Genomic DNA, 27,531 nt, shown 5'->3' with positions numbered 1-27,531 from the left:
TTAATGGGTTGAATGCTTTTAACCAATATATTGCATTCATCCTTTATTTTAGGTATTAGAAATATACACAAAATTACAGTACACCCATTCCTTTCCATCTGGATCTAAATAAAAGACAAACCGACAACTCTCTGAAAAAAGGAAAACAAAACCTATGTACAAAATAAAGCAAGTCAGGTTCATCGACGAACAGGAACCAGAAGCTGGGTAGATGTCATGGAATCTGGGAAAAGGCTGTGGTAAGTTGGAAGTGGAACATATGCAGCGGTTATCATCTTGCCTGTGGGGGAAGAAGAGGATTGCAATTAAGTATGACTATATTCTGCAAGCTCAGTGTTAAAACAATGAATTGAAAAAAATATATATATACTAACCAGCAAACCATCTCCCATGCAGGGCATTAACTGCTGCTATTGCAGATGCAATGGTTGGACATTTGACATAAACATTACCCTGTGAATAGATATATGGAAAAGTCAATATAGAAATTGTTACAGATTTACAAAGTAAATACTTCTGGACTAGTTTTAAGTAAATTAATTTTAACATAAACAAGTGGTGTAAACGTATATTTACTGGATCGTGTATTTTAGTATATTTTAATCCATTTACTCTCAAGGCACACTGGGAAAGATATATTAAGCCTTAACCAGAGATAAATGCAAGGGTGATAAGGAGAGAAATTGTCCAGCCGATCAGCTCCTTACTGACTTTTTTCAAACACAGGCTGTAACATGGCAATTAGCAGGTGATTGGTTGGATGTTTATCTCCTTATCACCCTTGGATTTATCTCTTGCTAAAGCTCAATACATCTGCCCCAGTGTTTGGTCTGTATAAAATAGAGCAGCCTTTTAGGATTTTGGCGTGTCCATATTGTTCCCCATCATAATACATATGGATGGTAAAGTATGGAAAAGTTCAGAAAACAAAAACAATTGTGAAAAACTCATGTCATATATATGTTGCAGACCATTATGTCAGCCTTTTGCCCATGTTGACCTGATGAGTGTCTAGAAATAGAGGTCAACACAATTACTATTGACAAATAACAGATACAACTCAAACGGCAGCCATTTAGCACAATGGCCCATCTACTGAGAAAACAATAACGACTTGTGCGATTCGGTCGCCCTTCTATCCCCCACTGTCTACGCTCCAGTGACACCTAGTGGAGGAAGGAGAAAAATGCTTACCTGTGGTGAACTCTTGTCTACATATAGGTGAACAACTCCTCCATGTTTGTTGCATTCTTCAATTACATCATCTTTAATCTCTGTGTCCCAGCCTGGCTCATCTTCCCTGGAGAAGAAAAAAAAGTTTACCTACCTAAAACAGATGCATTTTGTATTGGTCTACAAAACAAATTTTCCTAAATACATAACCACTAATTATATTAATTTAAGTTGCCTTAAAATGGAGACATGGATTACAGAACACATTTTGCATATACCTGTATTAAGCATAAGCAAGTAGACTTTGAACTTGGATACTCAAAATACAGGATTTGAGTTTAACTTCCTCTACTTAGGGAAGAATGTACTTACGTTTGGGGGTTAAACATATTTGACAACTGGAAGCACTGGGTAGCAAGCGGTTGAGTTGCTGGTGGAATTGGCAAAGTGGATGTGGTCAATGAAATGGCGGCAGCAGAGGCTGCAGCTGCTGCGAGAGCTGTGGAGAGAAAAAAAATATCATACATTTGTACCTTAATATAGAAAAATCCCCACCGCTCAATACACCCTCAAAAACGTCACAGCACTGCTTGGCAAGAGACCAGTACATGATCAGATATTCAGTGAGACTGCACCCAAAGAAAACCTCCTTGGGAACCAAATTTTGAACCCCAAGAAGGTAAGATAACTGCATGGCACTGTACATGCCTCTGTTCAAGTAGAAAATAGAGTGGGGGCAGTCTTATAATTTTGGTTACAGAGTATATAGACTATGTATATGATATGAAGGAAAACTATTTAGGGCAGGGATGGGGAACCTTTGGCCCTCAAACTGTTGTTGAACTACACATCCCAGCATGCCCTGCTACAGTTTTGCTATTTGGCCATGTTTAAACTGTCCCAAGGCATGCTGGGATGTGTAGTTCAACAGCTTGAGGGCCAAAGGTTCCCTATCCCTGATTTAGGGTAGGTCACCAGTATGGCAGCCATCTTAAAAAAAATTTAGTTGGAAAGGTTATGTCACTATGGGGATGTCTAAGAGCTGCCACATAGGACGGGAGAGCCCCAACAACTTTACAGAACTATACAGCCAAATTGTGATGCAGAAGCTGCAAAAGGTGTCAAAACTGTAAAAAACAAACATGACTGCTTGCCCTGTAGCCGCACTACAGTTGACCCATGAAGACCTCACCGAGTGTGTAGTGAGCTTTCACCACCAGAATAATTTGATGCAGCCAGGTAAGCTTTATGAATTGAATCAAAGACAACTCAAACATGCCATAGTCTGCTTTTTAGACTGCCAGCCTGGCCAAGCAACATCACACCGGACAAAAAGTGAATAGGACTTCTGTTTAGAAGCGGTTCTGTCCACATAAAAATAACATGAATTTTTTTTTAAGTCAGTACCACGTTTAGAGACTTCGGAGAATCATCTGAGAAGACAGGAACCACAAAAGGCTGATGTGGAAGTTATGACTTTTGGGAGAGTAATAAAAAAAGGATGGCAATACAGAGCTTTTTAGACCAAAACTCTCCTAGCAGAAGCCAAAGCTAGAAGCAGGACAACCATCCAAGATTAACATTTTAACTCTGACTCCAGAGATTCAGAGATGACTAAAAAATGAACCCAATGCCATGAAGCGATGGAAACAGTGGTTTCCACAGAATTACCCCATAAAAGGTTTGAAGTCTGTCAACTGCTCATACCTTCTAGAAAAGAAAATAGAAAGGGTGGAAGCTTAGATCTTACTGAGCCAAGACACAAACCAGCAGTAAAACTTGTCCTTACAAGCAGTGAGCATTGTAGGGATGACAACCGATGTAAAACCTCTCTTAAGCCCTGTACACACTCACATCGATTTGCTTTTGATTCGATGTTCGATTCGATTTTCTATTAGATCTGGCATTATATCTTTCCATTCCATTTGCATTAGATCTGTACTTTTGCATTAAATATCAAATTCGATATACATTCATGGTACATTGTGCACATTCGATTTACTAGATCAAATTCGATATTTCCTTGGCTGCAGAGTAGATTTTTCAGTTTGATTTTGTGAAAACGGGAGAGCGCATCGAATCGAACACAGATCGAAAGGGACACAAACCATTCAATTTTGCTTCTATAAGCAAAATCGAAAAAATAAAAAAAACGGTAAAAATTGAAGCATGTGTACAGAGCTTTACTCAGGGAAGCCAAATAACATCCCGTCAAATGAAGATATTTTAAGTCCGGAAAAAAACAAAAAAGGTCCCTTCTGTAACCAATCTTTACTCAAGGGGCCATGGTTCATACACCAGCAGGCAGCATAGACTAGAGTACCAAGCCCTGTTCCCAGTTGGAGCTACCAAGAAAGCCCTAAATGGCTCACTCTTGATTCGCTGAAGACGAGGCAAACAAAGGAAACCTATAGACAAACTTAGACTCCCAAGGAGCTACAAGCCCATCCACTGCTACCGTGTCAGGATCTCGGGAGTGGGATAGATAAAAAGGGAAGCTTGTGATTGTTCCTGGAGGCCATAAAATCAACCTGAGTCCCTACCTGCAAGTCAACAACCAAAAGACAAGGATGCAGACCATCTCCCTGTATCCACATCCTGCCGACTGAGGTAGTTGTCCTCCACGCTTGCTCTACAGCCGTGGCCCTGACATTGAATACCCCCCTTAATCTTGCTTCAATGCAAATCTCAGATACTGCTGGTGAGAAAGGTAGATGGGATTAAGTAAATATGCTTGACATCGAGTGATACCAAGAAACTCATCCCTTTCCAACCCTGCAATGACTGATTGAAGGGATTTCATCTTGAATTTGTATTTTAGCAAGAAAACTCCTTTAATTGCAGGATAGGGCTTACAAAGCTAAATCAACTTTGGCACCAGACCAGGATAATTGAATAAAGGCCTAGTTGTCATTGATGCAAGGGAATTGGTATTATTACTCTTATTTAATAGCAGTCTGTAAATGGTCCCCTTTTAGAGAGATTATTGTGCCTGCTGCACAAATGTTGCAGCTGCTCTGCCACAGTCCCTGAATCCTCTGGAAGTAGTGAGTGTTTTTGCCCTTGTTCAGCCATGGTGGAAAAACACTGAACAATACAAATAGTACAGAAAAGCACTAGTCTTGTCCTCAAATTTGGAAGGCCTTCAACTTCCAAAAAGACCGTTATTTAGAAAGAAAGTCCCTCACTCTTCTGTGTTATGTGAAATCTACACAAAATCTCAGGAAGGTAATCCAATCTCATCCGATGAACCGTCTGAACAGTGGGAGTTCAAAAAACAGGAAGCAACCTTCTAGGTCTGTTCATTGCCACCAGACAACCTCACTCTTCAGCACAAGTGACAGGAGTAGGGCCTAACTGAAAACATACTTCTCATCCCTTTTTTGATTACTGGAAAGATTGCGGGAGCATTTGGATCTGTGCATCACATTACTCCCTAGTTTCCCTTATGTCACAGAAGCTTTTTTGGCTTCTTGATGACAGATTTATGCTACTACTATGGTATGTTTGAATTTAAGAGGTCCTCACCTTGAGGAACAAATAATCCAGCAATGTAACTAACGCAAATCTGAATCCAAGAGCAGTGGAAACACCAGACTGCTAAAACGAGACGACATTCATGACCTTCCCAGATCATACCACACATGTACATGGTCCATAGCTCTGTTGGATCTATGAATCATGGAAAATTACATACCAAGACAATCTGTTCACCCAATACAGAAATGATGAACAAGGAGATCAGATCTGCTTAGTGTCTTCGAAGTGAGCAGTTTGCCCTGCTCTCATCCCAAATATTTAAGGGTTTGAAAGCTTTTCGCCTTTCAGACCAAGACCTTTTCACTTTTTGATGTCCTCTCGCCTGAACACTGAACATAGGGCACAAATTATGCAAGGAACTAAAACCTTTTAGTTTCATAAGCATTCATGGACAGAAAGAAAATAGCCACCAGCCAACATAACAGTGAAAACTTGTCTATGCTTTATACAGCAAGCTTTCCAACTTTACCACTGAAAAAGTTCTTCGAGACCTAACCACAGCTAAACAAGGCTCACATCTGAGACCACAAAGATGTGCAGTAAGCTCAAAATTAAACTGATTAAAACTCTAGCTGAACAGTGAATGGCAAGAGGTATTCCTGTAGCAACTCAGAAAAAAGGTTGGGTCAACTGTTTGCAGGGCTACCCCCTGGGCATATAAACTAATGTACATCCACTAGTGCAAGGAGAAATGTGTACAAAGTGCAAGGCTTTTTTGCCCTAACCACCGGTTAAGCCACTTTGTGCACGTCATAAAAACAGGCTCCTACACAGAGCTCTGCCAAGTGCCCATTCGTGTCGCTGCCCTACAGAGTTCAATACAAATGAATTACTGTAGTGTCATTTTTCAGATGGACCCAACTGCAGCCACATCAAATGTGAGAAAAGGAGGTAGTTATTCAATGAAAAGCCATGATTGTTACTCTAGGATTGAGTCGCTGACTAAATCAATTACTGCACACTTTAAAAATCATTCTACATTTCCAAATCACCAGTTAAACAAGTCAGACATCAAATCTAGTTACTTGTTTTATTCTACTCAAGAATTAGAACGCTTTAAAAAAATATATAAATAAAGATGGTGCACACCTTCGCTCTGTTGTGAAATTCTTGATTGGAGATCTGTTAACATGTAAAATAGTAAATGAAAACAAAGGTCACAAAATTACAGAAGATTGCAATATGCTACAAATACGCTATAAAGTCATGAAAAGCTAAAGACATTGTTTAAACAAGTCTCAAAGTGCATTTGGATGATTGCCGCTGACAAGTTGTTTTATACAGATGGAGCATCCCTCATTCAGGTAGGAGATGGCGGTAGATTTGTCAGCCGTTGGAAGGAGATGCGCGTGCGCCCCCTGAGAACTGAGCTCCTTCCAGGTCCCCAACGCGTTCCCCAACCTCCCCGCCAGTCTCCCTGAAGTTGAGACTGGCAGGGTTCCTGTCCCCCACATGTCCCAGTCAGATGTAGCGTCTGCTCGCCAGTGAGGGTGGTCTGGCGACCCCCGGCGCTTGATGAGCGACTACATCGGTATATAGTCTTCATAAAACATCCATTATATATGTATTTTAAAAATAAATGGACTAATGCTAACCTGCTACAGCGCCAAATGCCAAAGAACCACTCATCTGCAATGCTTGCTGGGCAGCTGGTGGAATCTGCAATCCTGTACCTGCAATAATAATAAACAAGATATAAGAGGTTTAGCCAGAAGATTAGATGCACAAAGGAGTTCCTATAGACCCAATAGTTTACAGTAACTGTTTAGCGTATATACCTTCAGCAAGTCTTGCCATCAATTGAAGTCTTCCAGTAGTTCCAAGGTCTATTCCAGTTCTTTCAAGCTCATCGCTGTCCAAAAATGAACTGGCATTGGAAGCATCTGTACGTTCTGTTACGTGCCCAACTTTCATAGGACGCCCTGCTAATTCAAAGCCATTTAATTGCTCAAGGGCTTTTTTGGCACATTCAGAATCCGAAAACTGAGGAAAAAAAAAAGGAACATTTTAGCATATACTAAGCGCGTCATACTTTCGATTACAAATGCACGAACATAGTACTTACAGTAATAAAGCCGTATCCCTTGGATCGCCCAGTCTCACTGTCCATCATAAGTTGAATGCTTTCAATCTACAAGAAGCAGATTTAGGACATGTAAACAAAATGTATATTTAAAAATGCTATTTGGAAGAACACACACAACCGATAAAAAAGGGTGCATGAGAAAATTCTCATGCACCGTTTTATCTTATTCACTATAGCCTGTGTCTGCGGTTTTCCTTGGGGCTGTGCGACAGGAGTGTTGGTAACTGCCTCAATTGCTGTGAGTTTTAGACCAGATAGCATACCTAAACTAACACTTATGATACCTAGGTCTATGGTAATTTTGAGCAATACAGTAGGAATCTGTAGAAAAAGTGGGGTCCCTTGCCGGGACTGCAGGTTTAAATGCACTGATCAATACATTAAATAAATCTCCAATTTTTATTGTTAGTTAATATAGCGAATGCAGAGCCCCTGTAAGATCGGTTAAAGTAATGTGGTCACAAAACAGTGTTGAATCTAGGGTAGCCACCGATCTGGGAATTCTCGCATTAGACTGTGTATTCGCAGTCTAATGCCGGGCAGCAACTGAGCACCCGCTGAAAAGCTGCCTGGCTTCACCCACGCCAGGCTTTGCACAGCGCGACATGGACAGAGATCACGCTGCACAGGCCACACAGCCGTTATGCCCGGTTCCAAGCTGCACCATCACATGGTAAGTAAATATGCATGGTATATTTTTTATTAGGGAAGCCAATCGATTGAGGATGTATCAAACCCGTATCCCAGGATTGGCTTCCTTAGTTGCATCCAAAGCTAAGAATGGTGAGTGCTGTGGATTAACGCACATTTCCCCCCCTCCAGTTCCACTTACTCTGCCAAAAGGTTCAAATATTCCACGCAGCATGTCCTCTGTTATGTTAAAGTGCAATGACCCAACATATAGCCGCATTGGTCCAGCAGTGCCTTTCTGTAAATTATTGGCCATTGCAGCAGCTCTATTCTTTTCAGCCTACAAATTTGAAATGAGGAAAGTCATACAGCAGCAGTGCACGATATGTAAATGTAAGGTTTAAACACTTGTCTATACAAAAAAAAAAAAAAAAAGCAGCTTTAAAAATAGGAGGAAGTTTTCATAATGAACACAGGAGCCAATTATACTTGTGTATAGTTTTAAGAGAATTTATTTTTAAAGTATCACCCCTTGGAAATTTGATACAACCTTTCAGTAAGGACATGAAGAACTAGGGGGAGTGACAGGAAAATGCACTGTTATCACACTCTTTAGCAAAGGCAATGTCAAGAAGACAAACTGTAAATCACACTAAAGGTGCAATACGCACTGTGTGTTTTGTTATAGATTGCATTGCATGTGTTTTCAATTATTTATTGTTTCTTATATAGCGCAGCATATTCCATTGCGCTTTACAATTGGAAACCGTGATTAAACAAACTGGGTAGTTACAAACAGACATGGAGGTAGGAGGGCCCTGCTCACAAGCTTACATCCGATGCGATGCAATGCAATCTAGTACAAAATGTTTGTGCAGCACATACTTTGTGCTGTTCGATGTGATGTACATGGAAACTTTGTTATTTCTTCAATTGGCCAGGCTCCTTCACACATAAGCATCTTTACACTCCATATAGTAATGCACTAATGATGCAAGTGAAATATTTTATAATGTATTGTAATCAAGAAAATATTAGCGCTTATTCAAGTCTTGCAGAATTGTCTTACGCTTAAAATCAGCTTAACCTGTAAGATATATTTTGATCCGTTAGAATACATATATAGCAAGAAGAGTCTAAATTGTCACAATGCTTACCTGAGAAGCCTGAACTATAATAGGAACACCCAAAACTCTCTGTCCTGTTAGACCAATTGCCAGAGGTACTGAGCTAACATCAACAAATTCCACATAAGCTATGCCTTTGGAACGCCTGGAATTTCTGTCTGAAATCATCCTCACATCACGAACCTAAGAAAATATATATTTTTTTTTAATTGGTAGTTTAAAAGTAATAAATAACTTAAAACCAAAATGTCAACAGTGCTTTAACAAAAAAACAAAAAAAAAAACCTTAATGCTTTACCTTTCCAACTGTGGAAAAAAATTCTTCAAGGTCCCTTGGTCGAATTCTTGCTGCCAGTTGCATACAAAACACAGTACGTGCATCTCTTTCTTCTGGTGTCAGATTATCAATTGGCTCTCTAAAAAAAGAGAGTAAAAAGATCTGTGAAAAGGACATAAACTGACAAATACTTAAAGTGCACAAGCTCCTAAATCCACCACTTTAACCACATAGCTCCAGAAGCAACCAATGGATAAGAGAACAACATTATTTTAAACCCAATATGAAAAAAATATAAATATTATATAAAATAACCAAGCATTACGTGGAATTTATGGAAGGACCACAATAAGCTTTACTGAATCACAGTAAGCTTACATTGGAAACTTCTATAATGAAATATGAAAATGACAAAAGTACACAGTAAATATACAGACAGAAAAAAATAATAAAGAAAAAGGCTTAGGGCACTGCAAATATGAAAACACATTTCCTATATAGAACATATAGTGCATGGGAATCAAATACAGAAGTTATAATGTGTCTAATTGTGACTTTACCTAACGGGACTTTTCTCTCTCTTTTGTGGACTTCTGCTCTTTGAACGACGCCTAGAAAGAAAAAAAGAAAGGTACGACAATTTAATAGTGAAGTGCTTAATACAGTCTTACAATGACCAATACATCAGTAAACTGTGCCTGTAAAAGCTAAACCCATACGCCAAAAGTACAGAACATGCATACATGAGCCATACCTTAGTTTCACGTTGTGAGGCACTCCCATCTTACCACGCATGGAACTACCAAATTTTGGTCCAGAACTAAAAAAGAAAAAAAGAAAAAACATTTAAGTCTCATTTTAAAAGTACTTTGAACACCTAAATGGGCACATGACCCATTCAAAGAAGACTTAATTGTTTAAATTAAAAAGGCTACTAATATCGGTACTTATGTAGTATCTGGGCACCCGATTTTAAAATAGGGTCAGGAAAATCGCATCGAATATCGCACACGATCTGATGCGATTTTCCATAGGATTCAATGTTAACATAGTCCTGTTCATTTCTCCACTATCCAAGTGGGCATAGAGTTGATTTTATAAAGCGTGGCGAGCGCTTGTTTTTCCCGCGGAAAAAATGTTTTCCGCGGGACTCGCCACGCTTCGGGCTCGGCGGCTCGCGACGCTTTATAAAATCAACTCTATGCCCACTTGGATAGTGGGGAAATGAACAGGACCTTGTTAACATTGAATCCTATGCAAAATAGCATCGAATCGCATGCGATATCGGATAAGATTTTGCCGAAAATCGTGTAGAATCGCATTTTAATGTATGCCTTAAGGTAAGGCATATAATCAGAAAATCGGCAGCCCAGATACTACATAAGTACCCTAATATCTTTCACGTGTGCGAGCAAACGTTTAACGTCTGTTAGAATTAGACATGTACAAGGTTTTTCTCTTCCTGGAGGAGATTCGTTTGTTTCCCTTGGTTGCCTTGGCTAAAGAGGAAGGACAAAACTAGAAGTCAACTATCCGCAAGATGACCTGCTCTCCCAAAACTGTGATATAATAAAAATAGAGGGTATATGTACAATACTTGATGTACTCACACTGGAGGTATTAGAAATAAAGTTCAAGTTATGAAATATTCCTCACTCAGATATACTAGAAAAAACAAAGGGATAAGTCAAAAATTCACAAACCCATCAGCAGGGAACATAAGTTGTGCAATAAATAAAGCTTAAAAATATGAAGTGTAAAACCTTGGGAGAGAAATTGAATAAAGTACCAGCTAATCATTTCCTAAGTCATTTCTCAAACAGCCTGTAACTCTGGCCACACATCAGACCAACTTTCCTCCAACCATCCAACTAGTTGGTTGGATGGAATAAAAACCTGGTACTGGATGGGAGCAAATGTAATTTGTAATTAAGTCATTTGTTTCCCAAATCTGAAAATGGACAACAACTGTCACTCAGACAATGTACTATAGTTGGACCTATTTGATTTAAAAATTTCCCTGAATGTTTTTGTCCATTCTCCTGAGTTTGTGAGCAAATAGCTAATTGGCATTTGCTTCCATACAGTACCAGATTTTCAGTCCAACCAACCAACTAGTTGGATGGTTGGAGGAAAGTTGGTCTGATGTGTGGCCAGCATAACACGACAGGAGCCAACTGGCTGGTACTTTATCTCCATCTACTTGATCTTTCTCCAAGAATTCATGCGAAATTCAATTGCACAAGAAGGGACCAAATGGCATTTGGCAACAGGTCCGATGCAATGTGTGGCTCCGTGTGCATTGCCCAAAAGCCTGCTAGTGTGAGCGGCTACAAAAGCAATCTGCAAGGCGGCTTGGATCACATGCAATATATTGTATGCAATCGTCCCACCAAGGCAGCTCATATGGGCTGTGCGGGGGTAGGGGGAATATTGAGATACGCAAAATGTGCTAAGATTGTGGCTCTTTTCCACTTAACATCTGGATTCATACACACTGCATAAAATGTTATTATACTGTGTTGTCTGAAACCTTCTGAAAGGTGTTAACTCTAATTCTAGTGACCAAAAAGGAGGATGGGTAAGTAAATCTTACCTGGAACTTTAATGTCTTCCAGTTTCTTAGCATTAATACATGTGTAGCGAAAGGTGCCCATACACTGTACAATTGCTGGGAGCGATGAGATGAGTGATCCCATCTCATTGCAGTTTAAAAAGTATCTGCTGAACATACTTTTCGCAAAACCTATGCAATCTAGTCCAAATTGTATCGTGTATGGGCACCTTAAGTGAATGCAGTGAATATAGTGAACGACAAAATTGTATACAATATTTTGTACATACTATGGACTTCGATAGCGCCCTCTGAACTTCCGATCTCTGCTCTTTGATCGGCTCCTTTTCCTCTCCTTACTGCGACTGCGTTTCCTCTCTCGGCTTTTACTTGTTTTTCTCTCCCGTTCCTTGCTACGTTTACGCTCCTTACTCTTGCTGCGCTTACGCTCACGGCTGCGACTTCTGCTTTTACTTTTCTTTTTCCTAAAGGATTAACAAAGACCAATCAAACTACTATTTTTAGGGCCACACTCGTACTGGATTTTCAATTACCAATGTAGATTTAATATGAATTCTTGATATCTGCATTAACAATATGCTAATTACACATATGACAAATGAATTACTCCCTTGGTTAGAAGCTATATAATAGTGTTTCCACTAGGCTGTTTTAGCGGAGCACCTGCATCCTGCCCGATTTTTAAAGGGCAGTAAGCGCCCTGCTAAAAAAGCCTGCCTTCCACCCTGCAGGTGAGACCGGGGAAGCCCGGCGCCGCTGTAGATAGCGATGCCCGGCGCTTCCTCGGCAGTGCAAAGTCTTCTGGGCAGCAATGCCCGCCCCCTTCTGTGACAACGGCGGCCGTGCCCGCCCCTTTTGTCATGACCAGGCACACCCCTTTTGTAACGTCGGCGGCCCGGGACCGCCCAAAATAGTGACATCGGCAGGCCCGGTCCGCCCTCTTCACGCTGCCTAATTTAAAGCTGCGCCCTGCCCGCCGAAGTTCCTAGAAGGAACACTAATATAATGAAATGGTTTAAGCTAGGATTTCTACAGGTTTATCTGGCAGCATCAGGTAAGAGCATTTAAAAAAAAAAAAAAAAAAAGGTACTTGTGTATTAGCACGGCGCCCATCGCATCCCACTAATTATGGCATGCGATGGGACCCGATTTGAGCCTTTCCCCGGGCTGAGTACAATTTTAATATCGCGTCGCATGCCATCCTGATGGGTAATGAGTATGTTAAATGCCCCCCCATTGTTAACGCCACCCTACTATCAATGCCAACCTGAAGCGTGGCGAGCGCAGCGGTACGCGTCCTCCGAACTTTTCATACCCCCACTATCCACATCAGGGTGCAGTTGATTTTATATAGTGTGGCGAGCGCAGCGCATTACTTCACAAGTAGTACGCGTCCGCTCACCACGCTCCGAGCTCGGTGGCTCGCCACACTATATAAAATCAACTCCACCCTGACGTGGATAGTGGGGGTATGAAAAGGTCGGAGGACGCGTACCGCAACCCCTAGCGGGCTCGCTGCGCTCGCCACGCTTCGGGTTGACGTTGATAGTGGGGTGGCGTTAACAATGGGGGGGGGGGGGGGGGGGGATTTAACCAGTCATTACCAATCAGGGTGGGTGTACAATGTAAAATCGGTTCGGGGGGGTGGTTAATATAAGAATAAGGCATCTGGGTGCCTGTACAATTAAAAATCGGGTAGAAACGCGTCTCATCGCATGCGATCATATCGTATGTGATGCGACACGGGGGTGCCGTGATAATACAGAAGTACCAAAAAAAGAAGAGCGTTTACATAGTAAGAACAGTTGGTTAGCAGCACTTCTACTAATCAGTGAAGTTACGATCTAAAAACCAATTGGACTGATTTTACATTTAAAAGGTACAGTTTTAATAAACATAAGTACCAATGGTATTCAATGGATTAGTATAGTATTCAATGCAATAATAAAATTATTAAAATCAAATATAAATAAAAGGCCTTTTGAAAAGTAGGTAAGGTTTGTTTAAAAGAGCGAAACACGTCAGTATTCTTCACACCCTCACAGCATCCTGGTTCCATGTGGTGACACTTGCAGTCGCTTGGACTGATCCGGACCAGCCCTAGACACGCCCACCAATTTAAAAATGATAACATGAGCGCCCTCCACCAGCTTTTATCACCGTCAGCAAATTCTCCATGGTGGACTGGACCTGCCTTAGACACCTTCTAGTAGGCAAATAGAAGTGCAGACTTTGCAAAGTTACATCGTGGACGGTAACCTTTCATTTCTCATTACCAAGTTGCTATAAGGGCATAACAGGAACGGACAACACCCACTTATACACCAGGAACCGTATTAGCATTTTAATCTTACATACCTAATTTTCAAAAGGCCTTTAATTTATTTATATTTATTATTGCATCCATTGAATACTATTGTTCCTTTTAGATGTTTAATAAAACTACTTTTAAATGTAAAAATCAGTCCAATTGGTTTTTAGTTATTTTTTTTCACTGATATCCAACTATTTTTTCTTCAGGTTTTCTGAGATAAGACTATCCCATCCCCAGCAGCTTCTAGTTAAGCAGGTCGTGTCACAACGCCACTATCACCCTTTAAGGGGTTCACCTTTTCTTTTTCCTGAGTTTATACAGTATTTATAAATCATGTGTTTAAGTACTTTTTATTTAGCAATTGGGTACTTGTGTATTTTGGCGGCGCCCCCGATGTCCACCGTACGATGAACGTATCGCATGCCATGCGATGCGATTTTGACCCCCTATACGATAAAAAATAGTATAAGCACCCTAAAGGGTGCTTTTGAGCACCCTAATGGGTGCTTACAATGTTAAATGCACCCCCACACTATAAACGTGAACCCGAAGCGAGGCGAGCGGCGGCGGTACGCGCCCTACGACCTTTTCATAACCCCACTATCCACGTCGGCGTGGAGTTGAGAATAGAATAGTGTGACGAGCGCAGCGAGCCACCGAGCCCGAAGCATGGCGAGCGCAGCGAGCCCCGCAGGGGACGCGGATACCTTCACAGGTTAACGCATCCCTTCGCAGGTATCCGCGTCCGCTCACCACGCTTCGGTGCGCTCGCCACACTATTCTATTCTCAACTCCACGCCGACGTGGATAGTGGGGGTATGAAAAGGTCGTAGGACGCGTACCGCTGCGCTCGCCATGCTTCGGGTTCACGTTTATAGTGGGGGGGGGGGGGGTGGCGTGGGGGTGCATTTAACATTGTAAGCACCCATTAGGGTGCTTAACATTGTATAAGCACCCATTAGGGTGCTTATACAATGTTAAATCGCATCGCATCGTATGGCATTGTATGCCATGTACAATGGCATACAATTTGAAAATTGTATGCCATCGTACACTATCGAACGATATCGCGTCGCATACCATCGTATGCGTTATGGTATGCGATGGGCGCCGCCAAAATACACAAGTACCAGCAATTGTGTCAGGATGAAAAAAATTATCTTGACATCCGATATGGGGTAGATGGTGAGTCAACCATTATTGCTACTACAGTAGTTGGTTGAGGTGTGCCAGTTAATCATTTCAGTATAATATTGTATATTTGTGCATATTAGCAAACTCAAAGGGTTTGAGTATCTTAAATCCCACAAAGTTTTGCAAGCAGACAGAGGTGGGAAGAGCAGTAAGGGGGAGGGACAGACTGATGACCCTGCATATGCTGGGTCCCTTTACTAATTTAATAAGCTGCAAGTAAAGAAAGTTGCTAGGTTAATGCCAAAAAGGATCACAATGGAAATATTCTAAATGCGCTCAAAAAGGGATTTTTGTAAGAACTTACCGTTCGAATCCCTTTCTCTGATATGGTCCTGGTGACACAGCTCAACACTGGGATGTAGGAGGGTCCGAAGGAGCCAGGCACCTATCCTAAAGCTTTAGAGGGTAGGCTCCTCCCCTACTGCATCCCTGGACTCTTCAGTTCAACTTTCAAAGCCACTGGAATACATTAGGGATTCGAACGGTAAGTTCTTACAAAAATCCCTTTTTCTCTTTCAATGGTCCTGGTGACACAGCTCAACACTGGGACGTTCCAGAGCCGGTCCTTTGGGAGGGTACGCTCAGGTCTGCAGCTCTCAGCACTGCTCGCCCGAATGATGCGTCCTCCGACGCGAACTCATGGAATCTATAGAATTTGGCAAATGTGTGAACAGATGACCAAGTGGCAGCTCTGCAAACCTGCTCTGCTGTGGCCCCATGTCGAACCGCCCAAGAGGTGGCAACTGACCTGGTGGTATGCGCATTTATTTTGGCCGGTACTGGTCTACCCACTTTGGTGTAAGCAAAGGCTATCATAGACCGCAACCACCTAGCAATAGTCTGCTTAGATGCAGGCCAACCAATTTTGTGTACGTCATACAATACCAACAATGTGTCAGTCTTCCTGACACTCTTCACTCTGTCCACATATATGCGTAAGGCACGCACAACATCCAAAGTTCTCAATTTGTCCCTTTTCTTAGAACCCTCTGGGGGTTGAAACACAGGTAGAACAATCTCCTGATTTAAATGGAAGGTAGATACCACCTTCGGTAAAAACTGAGGCACTGTTCTTAAAACAGCCCTGTCATCATGAAAAATTAAGAAGGGAGATTTACATGATAAAGCTCCCAACTCTGAAACTCTTTTAGCAGATGCTACTGCTAACAAAAATACTAGCTTCCACGTAAGAAACTTAAAGTCAGCCGACCTTAAAGGTTCAAAAGGTGCCTTTTGAAGGCATTCCAAAACCAGTGATAGATCCCAAGGAGCTACTGGTTGCTTGTATGGAGGCTTCAACCTGGATACTCCTTGTAAAAAAGTTTGAATTTCCGGCAAAATGGCTATCTTTTTCTGGAAATAGATGGACAAGGCCGAGATCTGCACCTTCAGTGACTGAAGGCTTAGGCCCGATGAAAAACCATCTTGTAAGAATTCCATCATTCTTGATAGCTTAAAATGAGATGTATGAGCCTTTCTTCTCTCACACCATCGAATGTAAGTCTTCCAGACTCTATAATAATTTGCCGAAGATACAGCTTTTCTGGCCTTTATCATCGTCTGTACTACTGCGTCAGAAAACCCTTTTCTTTTTAAAATGATGGTTTCAATAGCCAGGCCGTCAAAATCAATCGATCTGAATCCAGGTGATTGAATGGGCCTTGTCTTAGAAGGTCTGGTCTCAGAGGTAGACGCCATGAGTCCACAGACAACCTCTGAAGCCTCGAGTACCAGGATCTCCTTGGCCAATCTGGGGCCACTAAGATCACTGGAACCTTCTGCCCTTGTATTTTCTTTAGAAGTCTCGGTAACATTGGTACAGGTGGGAATGCATAAAGGAGATCTCCCTGCCAGTGAATAGTCATGGCATCCACTGCCTCCGCTAGTGGATCCCTTGTTCTGGCATAGAACCTGGGCACTTGACGGTTGATCCTGGATGCCATCAGGTCCACATCCGGAGTTCCCCACCTCGAAGTGATTTGGTGAAACACCTGAGGGTGTAAGCTCCATTCCCCTTCCTTGAGCTCCTCCCTGCTCAGGAAGTCGGCTTCTATATTCTCTATCCCCGGGATGAATATAGCCGATACAGCTGGAACATTCTGTTCCGCCCATAGGAAGATTCTGGACACCTCCCACATGGCCAATCTGCTGCGTGTACCTCCCTGGTGATTCAGATACGCCACAGCTGTGGCATTGTCGGTCTGAATCCTCAAAGGGAGGTTCTGTAACCTGTCTCCCGCCAAGGAAATCACTTTCCAGACAGCTCTCAGCTCCAAGATGTTGATTGGTAACGCTGATTCCTCTGCCGTCCACAGGCCCTGAAGCCTGAGATCCAGGACTACTGCCCCCCAGCCCCTGAGACTGGCGTCGGTAGTTACTATCAACCAGTCCCAGGTCTGTAATGACCGACCCCACTGAAGTGAATCTATTTCTGTCCACCACTTCAAGGATTCTCGGGTGTCCGAAGACAGCACTATCATCTCGGATTTCATGGTCAAAGTGTTTCCTGACCAGGCTGACAAGATGTTCCATTGGAACCTCCGAGAGTGGAACCTGGCAAATTGAAGCGTCTCGAATGACGCCACCATCTTCCCCAGAAGCTTGAGGCACCTCCATACTGAAATGCTCTGAGCCCTGAGAATCTCCTGGACTAGGGTGACCAGATCCCTGGCCTTTACCTCCGTGAGGAATACCCGATGAAGATGGGTGTCTAGTATGACTCCCAGGAATTGGAGCCTTTGCGACGGTACCAACTGAGATTTTTGCAAATTTAAAATCCAGCCGTGAGCCTGCAAAAAACTGATGGCCTCTGCCAAATGACTCTGCAGCAAGACTGCTGACTCTGCTTTGAACAGGAGATCGTCCAAATAGGGTATGACTGTGATTCCCCTGAGCCTCAGCACCGCCGCCATTACTGACATTATCTTTGTGAATACCCTTGGCGCGGTTGCTAGCCCAAAGGGTAACGCCCGGAATTGTAAATGCAGGTCTCCTATGGCAAACCTCAATAAGGTCTGATGCTCCGGGTGTATAGGAACGTGCAAATATGCGTCCTGGACATCCATGGACGCCAAAAATTCTCCCTGGTCCAGACTCAGGAGTACTGACCGTAGGGACTCCATTTTGAAATGGTCTACCCATAAATGAACATTTAGGGATTTCAAATTTAGTATTGGTCTGAAAGACCCGTCTGGTTTGGGCACCAGGAACAGCGTGGAGTAAAAGCCTTTCTTCCACTCTGCCCTGGGGACTGGTGTAACCACCCCTATCTCCAAAAGGGAGTGAGCTGCTCTCACAAGAGCTGTACGAAGCCGTGCCTCCTTTGGTAAGGATGTGGGGATGAACCTCTTCGGAGGCGGCCCTCTGTAAGGGATTTTGTAACCCTGTGTTATAATATCTAACACCCAGGCATCCTGGCCTAAAGCAGTCCAAGCGTCCCTGAAGAGTGTGAGACGCCCCCCCACTTTTGTCACTGTCGGGCGAAGCCCCTGACAGTCATGCAGAGGGTTTATCCTCTCCCTTTGTGGCTGGCTTCTTGTGAAAAGAGCCAAATTTTGACTTCTGTGTCTTGCCTCTAGAGGACTGAAACCTTCCCCTGAAAGACTGTCCTCGAAAGGACGCACCACCTCTAGGGGAGGGCCGAAAGGACGGCTTAAAAGCAGAAAATCTTGACATCTGCTTTGCTGAGGAGGCCGGCAGGAATGTACTTTTGCCGCCCGTGGCCTGTTTTATAATCTCCTCTAGCTCGGTACCAAAGAGTACCTTTCCTTTGAAGGCTAATGTTTCCAGAGCCTTCTTGGACTCATTATCTGCTTCCCAGGCTTTAAGCCAAAGCACTCTCCTGGCATTAATGGAGACTGTGGACACTCTGGTAGCCATTTTAATAGCTTCCTCCTCTGCTTCCACTGCATATTCTGCTGCTGCCTTAATCTTTTCTGCAAGCAGTAATGCACCAGGGTCAGCCTGCAGCACGGTGCATAATTCACCAGCCCACTCTATCATGGCCTTAGAGACCCAGGCTGAAGCAATAAGGGGCCTTAAGGTAAACCCCACCCCTTCAAAGATAGCTTTGAGGTTTCCCTCCAGCTTTTTATCCACAGAATCTTTGAAAGCTGCACCGCCCTGTACTGGTAATACAGTAGCCTTGGACAAACGTGCCACTGAAGCATCCACCACTGGGACCTTTTCCCAGAGCTCCGCATGAGACTCTGGCATGGGGTACAGACTAAGGAATCGCTTAGGCATCTGAAGCCTCTTATCAGGAGTTTTCCAAGCTCCTTCTAATAATTCCTGTAACCCCTCATCTGAAGGAAAAGTAACAGCCTCCTTCCGCTGTCGCTTAAAAACACCCTTAACAGGAGTCTTATCCTCCACAGTCAGCTTTAAAGCCTGCTTCACAGCTACAATGAGATCCTCTATACCAGCAGCAGAGTTCTCTTCCAAATCATCACCCTGATCCCAGGGGATGTCATTATACTCTCCTTCCTCTTCATCTACCACAGTAGTTAAAGCATAAGACCTTCTAGGGGTCCCTGCCACATCATCCATTTTGTCCAGCATTTCACTGAACCTGTTAATCCCTTTTGCAGTATCCTGCATCACCTGAATCAGTGCAGGATCTGCCTGGGTAAGAGGCAAGGAGCCAGACGACTGCTGAGATGATGGCATAGGTCTCTGTGATTCTACCAGCCCATCACTCTGCCTGTCCAAAAGCTGCACCAAAGCGTTTACTGACCTGCCTAGGGCCCTGGCCCACGCAGGTTCCATATGCTCTGCCCTATGGGGATCGCTGCCCATGGGTCTCACATCAGCGCAAGTAATACATAAGCCCCCCTTGGCCATCTGCTCAGGGACAAACTTTTGTGTGCAAACATTGCACGCGCTCAGTGCATTAAGGGCTCCCTCCCCCAAAACCACAGCCTGATGCTCAGACATGATGCAAGTGATAATTGTATATCTAACAGTATACACAGTGCAAACAATTGTACAAGCGCTTATACAAAGTCAATGCACCCAGTCACTTAGCTGTCTGTAGGTTTCTCTGCGGGGAAGCGATGCCCAGGAAATCCAAGTCACTCTGCCAGGATCAATTCGCCAGCTCAGCTCCGCTGCAAGCGTTCTGAAAGGCGCCAAAGTCAGAGTGAAGGAAGAGACCAAAGTCCCTGCTGCTGCGGGGTCCGTGACCTTTTGGCGCCAACCACCCCCAGCTAGCCGCTCCTTAGGTAGGATTTCCTTGTTCCAGTGTCTCCCCCTCAAATGGGGACCACTTGGAACATGCCTGTCACAGCGCTGCTGTCCTCTCAGTCAGGAGCTCAGCGTGTAAGCTCCGCATAAAATGGCCGCCGCCATCACGGAGCGCCTGTCCCCCATGATCCCCACCTAACTGTGGAGCCGGTTTCAGGCAGCTCCGGAGCCCAGGCAGCCTCTTAATAGAGGCTATGAGCGCAGCACAGGGAGACCAGACAGCGTCTACCCTGTGCACAGATAGCTGACAGGACGCGCTTCTGTCAGCTCCTGCTGCGCTAGCAGTGTGAGGATTCACTATGAAAATCCTCACACTGTGCCTACCTAGCTAGGGTAATAGTTAATAAAATAATAAAAATCCCCTAACTACTCTAATTCTTCGGCTGCTCCTGCAGCCCTTTAGAATAGCACCCACTCCAGTGGGCACCTAACACGAACTGAAGAGTCCAGGGATGCAGTAGGGGAGGAGCCTACCCTCTAAAGCTTTAGGATAGGTGCCTGGCTCCTTCGGACCCTCCTACATCCCAGTGTTGAGCTGTGTCACCAGGACCATTGAAAGAGAAAAAGTGTTTCTGGTAGTAATGTAATGACTGAGCAATTACAGCAGACCAAGATTTACTTATTTTTTACAGTTCCTTATATAGTGCAGTAAATTCCGTACTTTACAATTTGCTCTGTAGAAAAAACTTACGCCCATTAAATGGTTCATATACTAAAACGGACTTACTGCACCAACAACAATTTACTACACAGCTAAATTTTATTAAAACTAAAAAATAAATATTGAAACTCACTTCTTACTGCGCTCCTCATGTCCATTAGCACTGTTCAATTTGTTCTCGTCCTAAGCAGGGTTGATAGAAGAACATCATGAGGACGAGGAGGAAATAGTTCAAGTGGGCAAAGGATAAAGGGGATTGGAATGAGAGAATAAAAAAAAAAATTTAATGACTAGGTAACTAATAAAACTTGTGTGGAAAGCTAAAAAATAAAATATATATTTACATGGGAAATTGTTTATAGTGCTCCACTATGAATTGTTTATAGTGCTCCACTATGATGTAAATATTCTATAAAATCTAGATTTAGTGAAAACTTGGCTTAGTAATCTGTACTTAAACAATTGATGTAGTAGAGCATCCAGTGACTGTAAAATGCTGATGCTGTAGTTTTGTATACATGTGGTAAGCAGTATTGGTTTAAACACTGATTGGGTGCTGTGGTCCATATGATCAGTACCAAAGGCTATCGTTTGCCTAAGCCTCAAGTGGCCACGCTAGCAGCAACCACTATCCATTTCCTGTGACCGATGCCATTCCTGTGATCTTCGCCCATTTTCGTTGGTGGGTTGGGACTGTAAGAGCTTGATGCCACCTCTGTCACACATCTCGCCCTGAAGCAAACAGGGATTCACACTGCTTTAGTAACGTCGACTCCCAAGAAAATTCAGCAAATATGTACCTGTCCAGCCTATTACATTATCCTATTGCCATAGCTGTTTAGAAGCATCCATTAAGGCTTATTAAGCCAAAATATTAAGATCAGGGTCTTCAAAGCTAAGGGATAGTTACTATTACAATAAAATACAGAACTACAAGTTTATCTAGTCAAAGAAACGTGGTAAATATACCACAATCAGTATTAGAACAAAGGGAAGTATTTTAACTATAAAACTTGCATAGTAATGCTATACTGGGCTTATCTCTGCTTTTGCATGCAAACAAATTAAATCCCCAAACATGAGGACGTACATTTTTAAAAATCGCCAAAAACAGGAAATTTGAATGAACGTACGGAGTACGTTAGTTTGAATCTGTAAGCATATTAAGGAATTTCGCTGAACTTAAGGCTCAGGACAGCATAATAGCCATATCAGATTTAAATGAATAGACATGTTTTAGTGGGAGATCCAAGAATCTTGTCACATTTATTTCTTTATTCAGAGGCTGAAGGCTTCCTGTTTTCATGTGAAACTTTTCACCAGTTTTTCTTTCCTTTTAATTAAAAAAAATAAAATAAAATAGATACAAAATATTTTAATGTGCAGACTATAATCTGCTTCAACTGCCCTATACTTGGCTGGTGAAAGTGGATATTCTTGGAACCCCGTTTCTTTCCCAAAACCACTGCATTCACCTTGTTGCTATGCCAAACCGAGGCTCGGCAGTTCATAGGCAAGTCTTTTTACCTAGGGGACCACGGTACAGCGATACGTCACTCAATTACTACCTTATGATTGACAGTTCACACTGGAATCAAAGGTGAATTCATGGGAGTAGAGGTGATATATCGTTAGGCAAGTCTACAAAAAGAGATAGATGGGCATTTATTTATCACGCTGAAGTCAAACTACTGCACATAATTAATACATCAACAGTAAATATTTACGTTTCAAGTTAAGCAACATCGCCAAGGGATAAGTCACGTCACGAGAGCTCCAGGGGTGTTAGTTTACAATTCTGCAGTAGTTTCAAGTATTAACTAAGTTCCTTAAAACAAATAGCACATGGCAGATCGTTCTCACCTTCCTGTAAGGAGCTTCAAGCATAGCTTCAATGTCAATGTCATCTGCCATTTTGGTTGATCTATAAAAAGAATACAAGAACATTCAAATAATGCAAACATATGCAGACATGTTTTATACCGCTCTCAATGGCAATAGACCAAGATACTGCGTAACAGTCTGTATCCTTATTGAATTTGAGTAATTTTTTACTTGAATTTGTCTAAGGTGCAAAAACTAGAAATGGTTTGACAGCTAAAAGGTCTCTTTGATATATCATTTCCAGACCATAAGGTTTTGACTTAATTTTAATCACGCTATTTGTCACAACCATTTGCTAACAAGACTACTGTATTTCTCACTGCAGGCATGCAGTCCTTTAGTCAATCAATAGGTCAACCATTAGATCAAGATGGTAAAAAGATCCACAAGATAATGGCGGTCACAATTTCTCCATTTTTTTTTTTAGACTTCACCATCCACATGGACTACTATTGGGAACAGTAATCTGTGCTCAACACAGTAGTAGCGGAGCATGGCACCTTGTCTAAAGCATGGCAAGTGAAGTGAGCTATGCAAGGGGGACGCAATACCCTAATTGGGCGTCCATGTGCTAAGAGCAAAAATAGACACCCCAAAAAACCTCAACCATTTTTGCGACACCCTAATGTACCATACGCAGCACCCACTTAAAAAGTACAATCAATGTTTTCAAATAATTCCATTACTATGTAAAATACTTAATTACTAAATAAACAAACATTCCAAAACTGTGCCATTCCCCACTAGGACTGACTGGCCTGTACGCTCCCTCAGGTATTTTTGTCAGGTCTAGAAACACAAACAGGTAAGAGCTGACAAAATTGGTTGCATAAAGCAGGGGAGAGCATGTATTTGATAAAATTATATTGATTACAATTGAGACATAGAACTGAAATAAACTTTATATTATACACACACTAGTGCAGAAGTTTCCCAGTTCCCCTTATTAACCAAGAGAATGTAGCAGCTGGGTGAAATGTAGCTTTAATTTATCTTTTGGTGTGGGACGTAGACTTTCCGTAACAAAATTACATGATATTTTGTAGCAACATGTTTAAACTGTTACTATTTCTAAATAATGCAATGCAAGCAAGTTTCTTGCAAGTGCAGTGAAAAAGTTTCTGCTCAAGTTCTCAGTAACAAGAATATAAAATTACCACTGTTCTGTTTTCATACAATCAGTAACTTTTGTATTAATGTTTTCAAAACCCATTAACGAAATTAGAACGGAGCTGTACAATGCCCTTTTTTTCTAAGCAATTCCTGAGAAGCACATAAGAAATGTAAAAAAAAAAAAAACACACACACCTAACATTATCAGTTATCAAACACTTGCACAGCTGCAAAATTTTGATCACTAAAGTTACCTACACAGGGTGATTTCTGCCATTTTCTAAGTGTTATGTTAGAAAGTGTTCGTGTTACATAAATATTTACTTTGGTACTTATATAGGGGGGGGGGGGGGGGGGGGGGGAGCCCAATATGATATAAGCTGAACAATAAAGGAGGCACTTTACAGTGCTTGCAAAGGTTTGTTTCAAATAAGTGCATCAAAGTTTCAGAGAATTTAACCCCTTATGCAGGGTTTAAATTCCCCAAAGTGTTGAAGAACTTTGATACAAATATACTTTAAGCACTGGCAGTCTGAGTGCCACCTTTATTTTTTAGTATATATACCCTATACCATGGGTCTTCAAACTGTGGCCCTCCAGATGTTGTGAAACTACAAATCACAGCATGCCTTGCCACAGTTTTGCTATAAGGGAGTGTTAAAATTGTGGCAAGGCATGCTGGGATTTGTAGTTTCACAACATCTGGAGGGCCACAGTTTGAAGACACATGCCCTATACCTTTCACAACCCATGCAGTTCCTCATTCATGCCGGAGATGTTGCTCTCTGCTGTCATACTGCTAGCACAGATTGGTCTGTCTTTCAGTGTTGAGATACTGACAAACAAAACCAAAGCAGAGAGCGACAACAAAGGCAGAAAATGCACGGGTTTTGAAAATTGTAGTGTGCTACAATATAGACTACACCCTACATATATATAGCATGTGCATTTCTACCACTAAAACGTGGAGGAAGTAACGAGAGCTGCACAATCGAAGTGCGGGCGGTTCCTAATCTCCTGTCTTAAGTGTCAGGATATTGCTGGGCACAATTCAAATCATTGGTTTTTGCTTGTCATGCCTAAACAGAACGGGTATAGCAGCATAAACCAGTTAAACCTTACCAGTGTACTGGGTGCCATGCGGAAGTGCTGTTTGGGTCCCCAAACTTTGGGCACATTACAACTCACCACCTCTGGGGGCTGCATGCTGAAATGTGAAGCACTGCAGTAGTTTACATCCGAATGAGATAATTTCATTGCACAGTCAGGTGCCATTTAGTGGCTACCAGCACGATAAACAACTGAACTACCCCCAAAGAGTTGGTGGCAGCCGGACAGACCAATACACCAACCTTACGGGTAGATAAATTGAGACTTATTGGGTGGGTGGGTTGGGAAGAACTAGTCTATTCAATGCTGCCGTTACGGACAGCATTGATGAGTGTCAGAAACGTCTGTGGATTGTTGAATTAGTGTCGGAAGCTGGCGAAATGGTCGGCATTCTCGCTGCTGTGTTGTTTTGGCAGTCAGAATCCCGATTTAAATACCCCCTTAGGCTTATTGCTTTTACTGCTAAAATAATGTAGCCAAAATCAAAAGCTAAAACATTGATACTGGACCTAGTTGGTAACTTGATTTTTAGAATGGTTGTTAAGAGTACAAAAAAAAAAAAAAAAAAAAAAAAAACCACATCGAGGATGCAGCTATTTGCTTCATGAAATTCTCATTTTAAGTAGAAAAAAAAATAAAATGTAATTTAGGCAGATTAATACTAACAAAAATGGACAAAGTTTGCCAGTAGAGGATTCAAAATCTTTACCACCTAGACTAGAACATTCTTTTTTAATCTTTAAGTGAACAAGAATCTTCTGCTAGGAAGTTCTCACCTACTGTAAGTTTTCTTAAGGTGCCCCCTACACTATAGCCTTCAAAACATCTAAATACAGTATAGCTACTTTTCCCATTGATCTGCCATGGTTGTAAAACAGAAAAAGATTATCCATGTTTAAATGGCGGCCGAGGGAGGAACAATCACAAGCTGAATCAGCTGTAGCCGCTGGGTCTCCAATGAGTTGAAACCTTAGGAAAAATTTGGTATGTTAGTATAACACTGAACAAAACGGAGATTGACACATCTTTTTTGGATAAAATATAACAAAGTAAAAAAAATAAATGACTCAGCTAATAGGTACTGTATCTTACAGAAATTATGCTATGTTGTAGTAGCTACTGCTAGGTTACATAAAACTCTTGAAGGAAGGCATAACTACAGTACATGTTTCAAGTACCCTTTAACGGTTCCATGAAAAAAGTTGATTGCACTGTAGTTACCATATTCGTTCTATAGTAAAAATTCACTGTTTAAAGCTGTGTTGTAACAAAATAGATCCCCAACAATTTAAGACTACTGTGAAACTGGCAAACATTGAGCCTGCATGTAATGGTAAATGAAATAGAAGTTGGATGGGGGGAGGGGGGTTGAAATCAAAGTAAATAATATGTTGTTTGCAAGAAGGACAATTTATGACTTGATGCAGGTGCCTTGAAGCAAAAGTTTCCACTAAAACACTCCCCTACATTTTAAAATATAGTCTAAAGATCTTAGACATTTAGCAAATCTGTGTATAGTGATCATTCAATACCTTCCGTGCACTTATTTTTGGAGTGCAAAACAAGTCCAATACAAATTGTAAAACACTACCGTATATACCTAGAATATATAGTATTTAGCCTAGAATAGAACTACTATGCTTATGGTAAAAGGTATGATTTGTGTACTTTTCTCCCAATTTGGACTGATCAGGCCAAGATATCTGGTGAAAAGGGTCATATTGTATTTGTTTTTTCTGATTCCAAGTGCACATCGCAGATCACAAGTGCTGCACGGAGGATTTGTAAGATCTCTTACAATACACGCAAACGGACCACAATCATACACAATCCTGCCACCTGGGAAGCTAGGGGAACATCATAACTGTATGGGCACCATAAGAATCAATAAACTACACATTACAGATGTATCCTTATAGTGTTTATGCATGCAAAGCACTGGCTACCCAAGGGCACATGTCAACAGATTACACAAGCACCATGTTTCAAGCTATATCACACATTGCATACGCACAGCAAGCCATCACACATTACATGTACACACACGTCATACATTACATTCACAGAGCATACAGTCACATCATGTAATACATAGGAGGGGGCTGGCAGTGAGGCCTAGGAACATCAAGGAGCAGCCAGTCACGCAGAGGACATACGTGTAAACGCACAGGCTGTAGGGAAGGCTGCTGTAGGTCGTAACCCTGGTCACGGTTATTTAGCATCGAATAAAAACCATGTCCCCGTACTCGAACCCCCCTCACACGGCGTCAGAGCGCTGAGCGACTTACCTGAGGCGTGCCGGTCTGGTGGCTGCTAGGCCTCGGCCTTGTTTATGGCGAGAGCGGAACGGCGTTGAATCTACAAAGAGAACAACGCGTCGTTACAGAGCCGGTGCGCAGAGCGCGTGAGCAGGATGGAGGAGACAGAGAGGCGGACAGGAGCGGCAGCGGCGGCCGGCCTGGGACAGAATTAGGAACTTTAGGGCGGGAAGATGACGGGGCCGTGTAATGGCAAACCTTCGTCTGCTCGAAATGGCGGCCGCCAGACTTCTCTAACACCCGCACGGGGTTTCCAACGGACTGAGGCAGGGGTAGCGCGTGACG

General features: G+C 42.4%; 1 protein-coding gene across 7 annotated transcripts; it reads right to left on the bottom strand.

Annotated features, from left to right (window-relative positions):
- Positions 1–27,531, bottom strand: RBM39 (RNA binding motif protein 39). 7 transcript variants are annotated; one of them, XM_083147620.1, is made up of 18 exons: positions 27,445–27,531; positions 27,217–27,286; positions 22,685–22,745; positions 20,955–21,004; positions 11,678–11,872; positions 9,588–9,653; positions 9,394–9,444; positions 8,855–8,972; positions 8,587–8,739; positions 7,632–7,769; positions 6,779–6,844; positions 6,492–6,696; positions 6,309–6,386; positions 5,803–5,835; positions 1,546–1,672; positions 1,195–1,300; positions 375–453; positions 1–280 (listed from the first exon to the last, which is right to left on the bottom strand). In XM_083147620.1, exons 3-18 carry the CDS (start codon positions 22,733–22,735, stop codon positions 180–182), a joined length of 1,617 nt encoding a protein of 538 aa, XP_083003746.1. In that variant the 5' UTR covers positions 22,736–22,745; positions 27,217–27,286; positions 27,445–27,531; the 3' UTR covers positions 1–179. The 7 variants fall into 7 exon arrangements, with proteins under 7 accessions (XP_083003746.1, XP_083003747.1, XP_083003751.1 ...); XM_083147621.1 differs by adding an exon at positions 22,297–22,462 and having other exon boundaries at positions 27,217–27,498; XM_083147625.1 differs by adding an exon at positions 21,400–22,462 and having other exon boundaries at positions 27,217–27,497.

This window comes from Crinia signifera, chromosome 6 (assembly GCF_055691185.1).
Source record: "Crinia signifera chromosome 6, ASM5569118v1, whole genome shotgun sequence".
Taxonomy (NCBI): Eukaryota; Metazoa; Chordata; class Amphibia; order Anura; family Myobatrachidae; genus Crinia; species Crinia signifera.
This window is presented reverse-complemented; position numbering and strand designations above follow the sequence as displayed.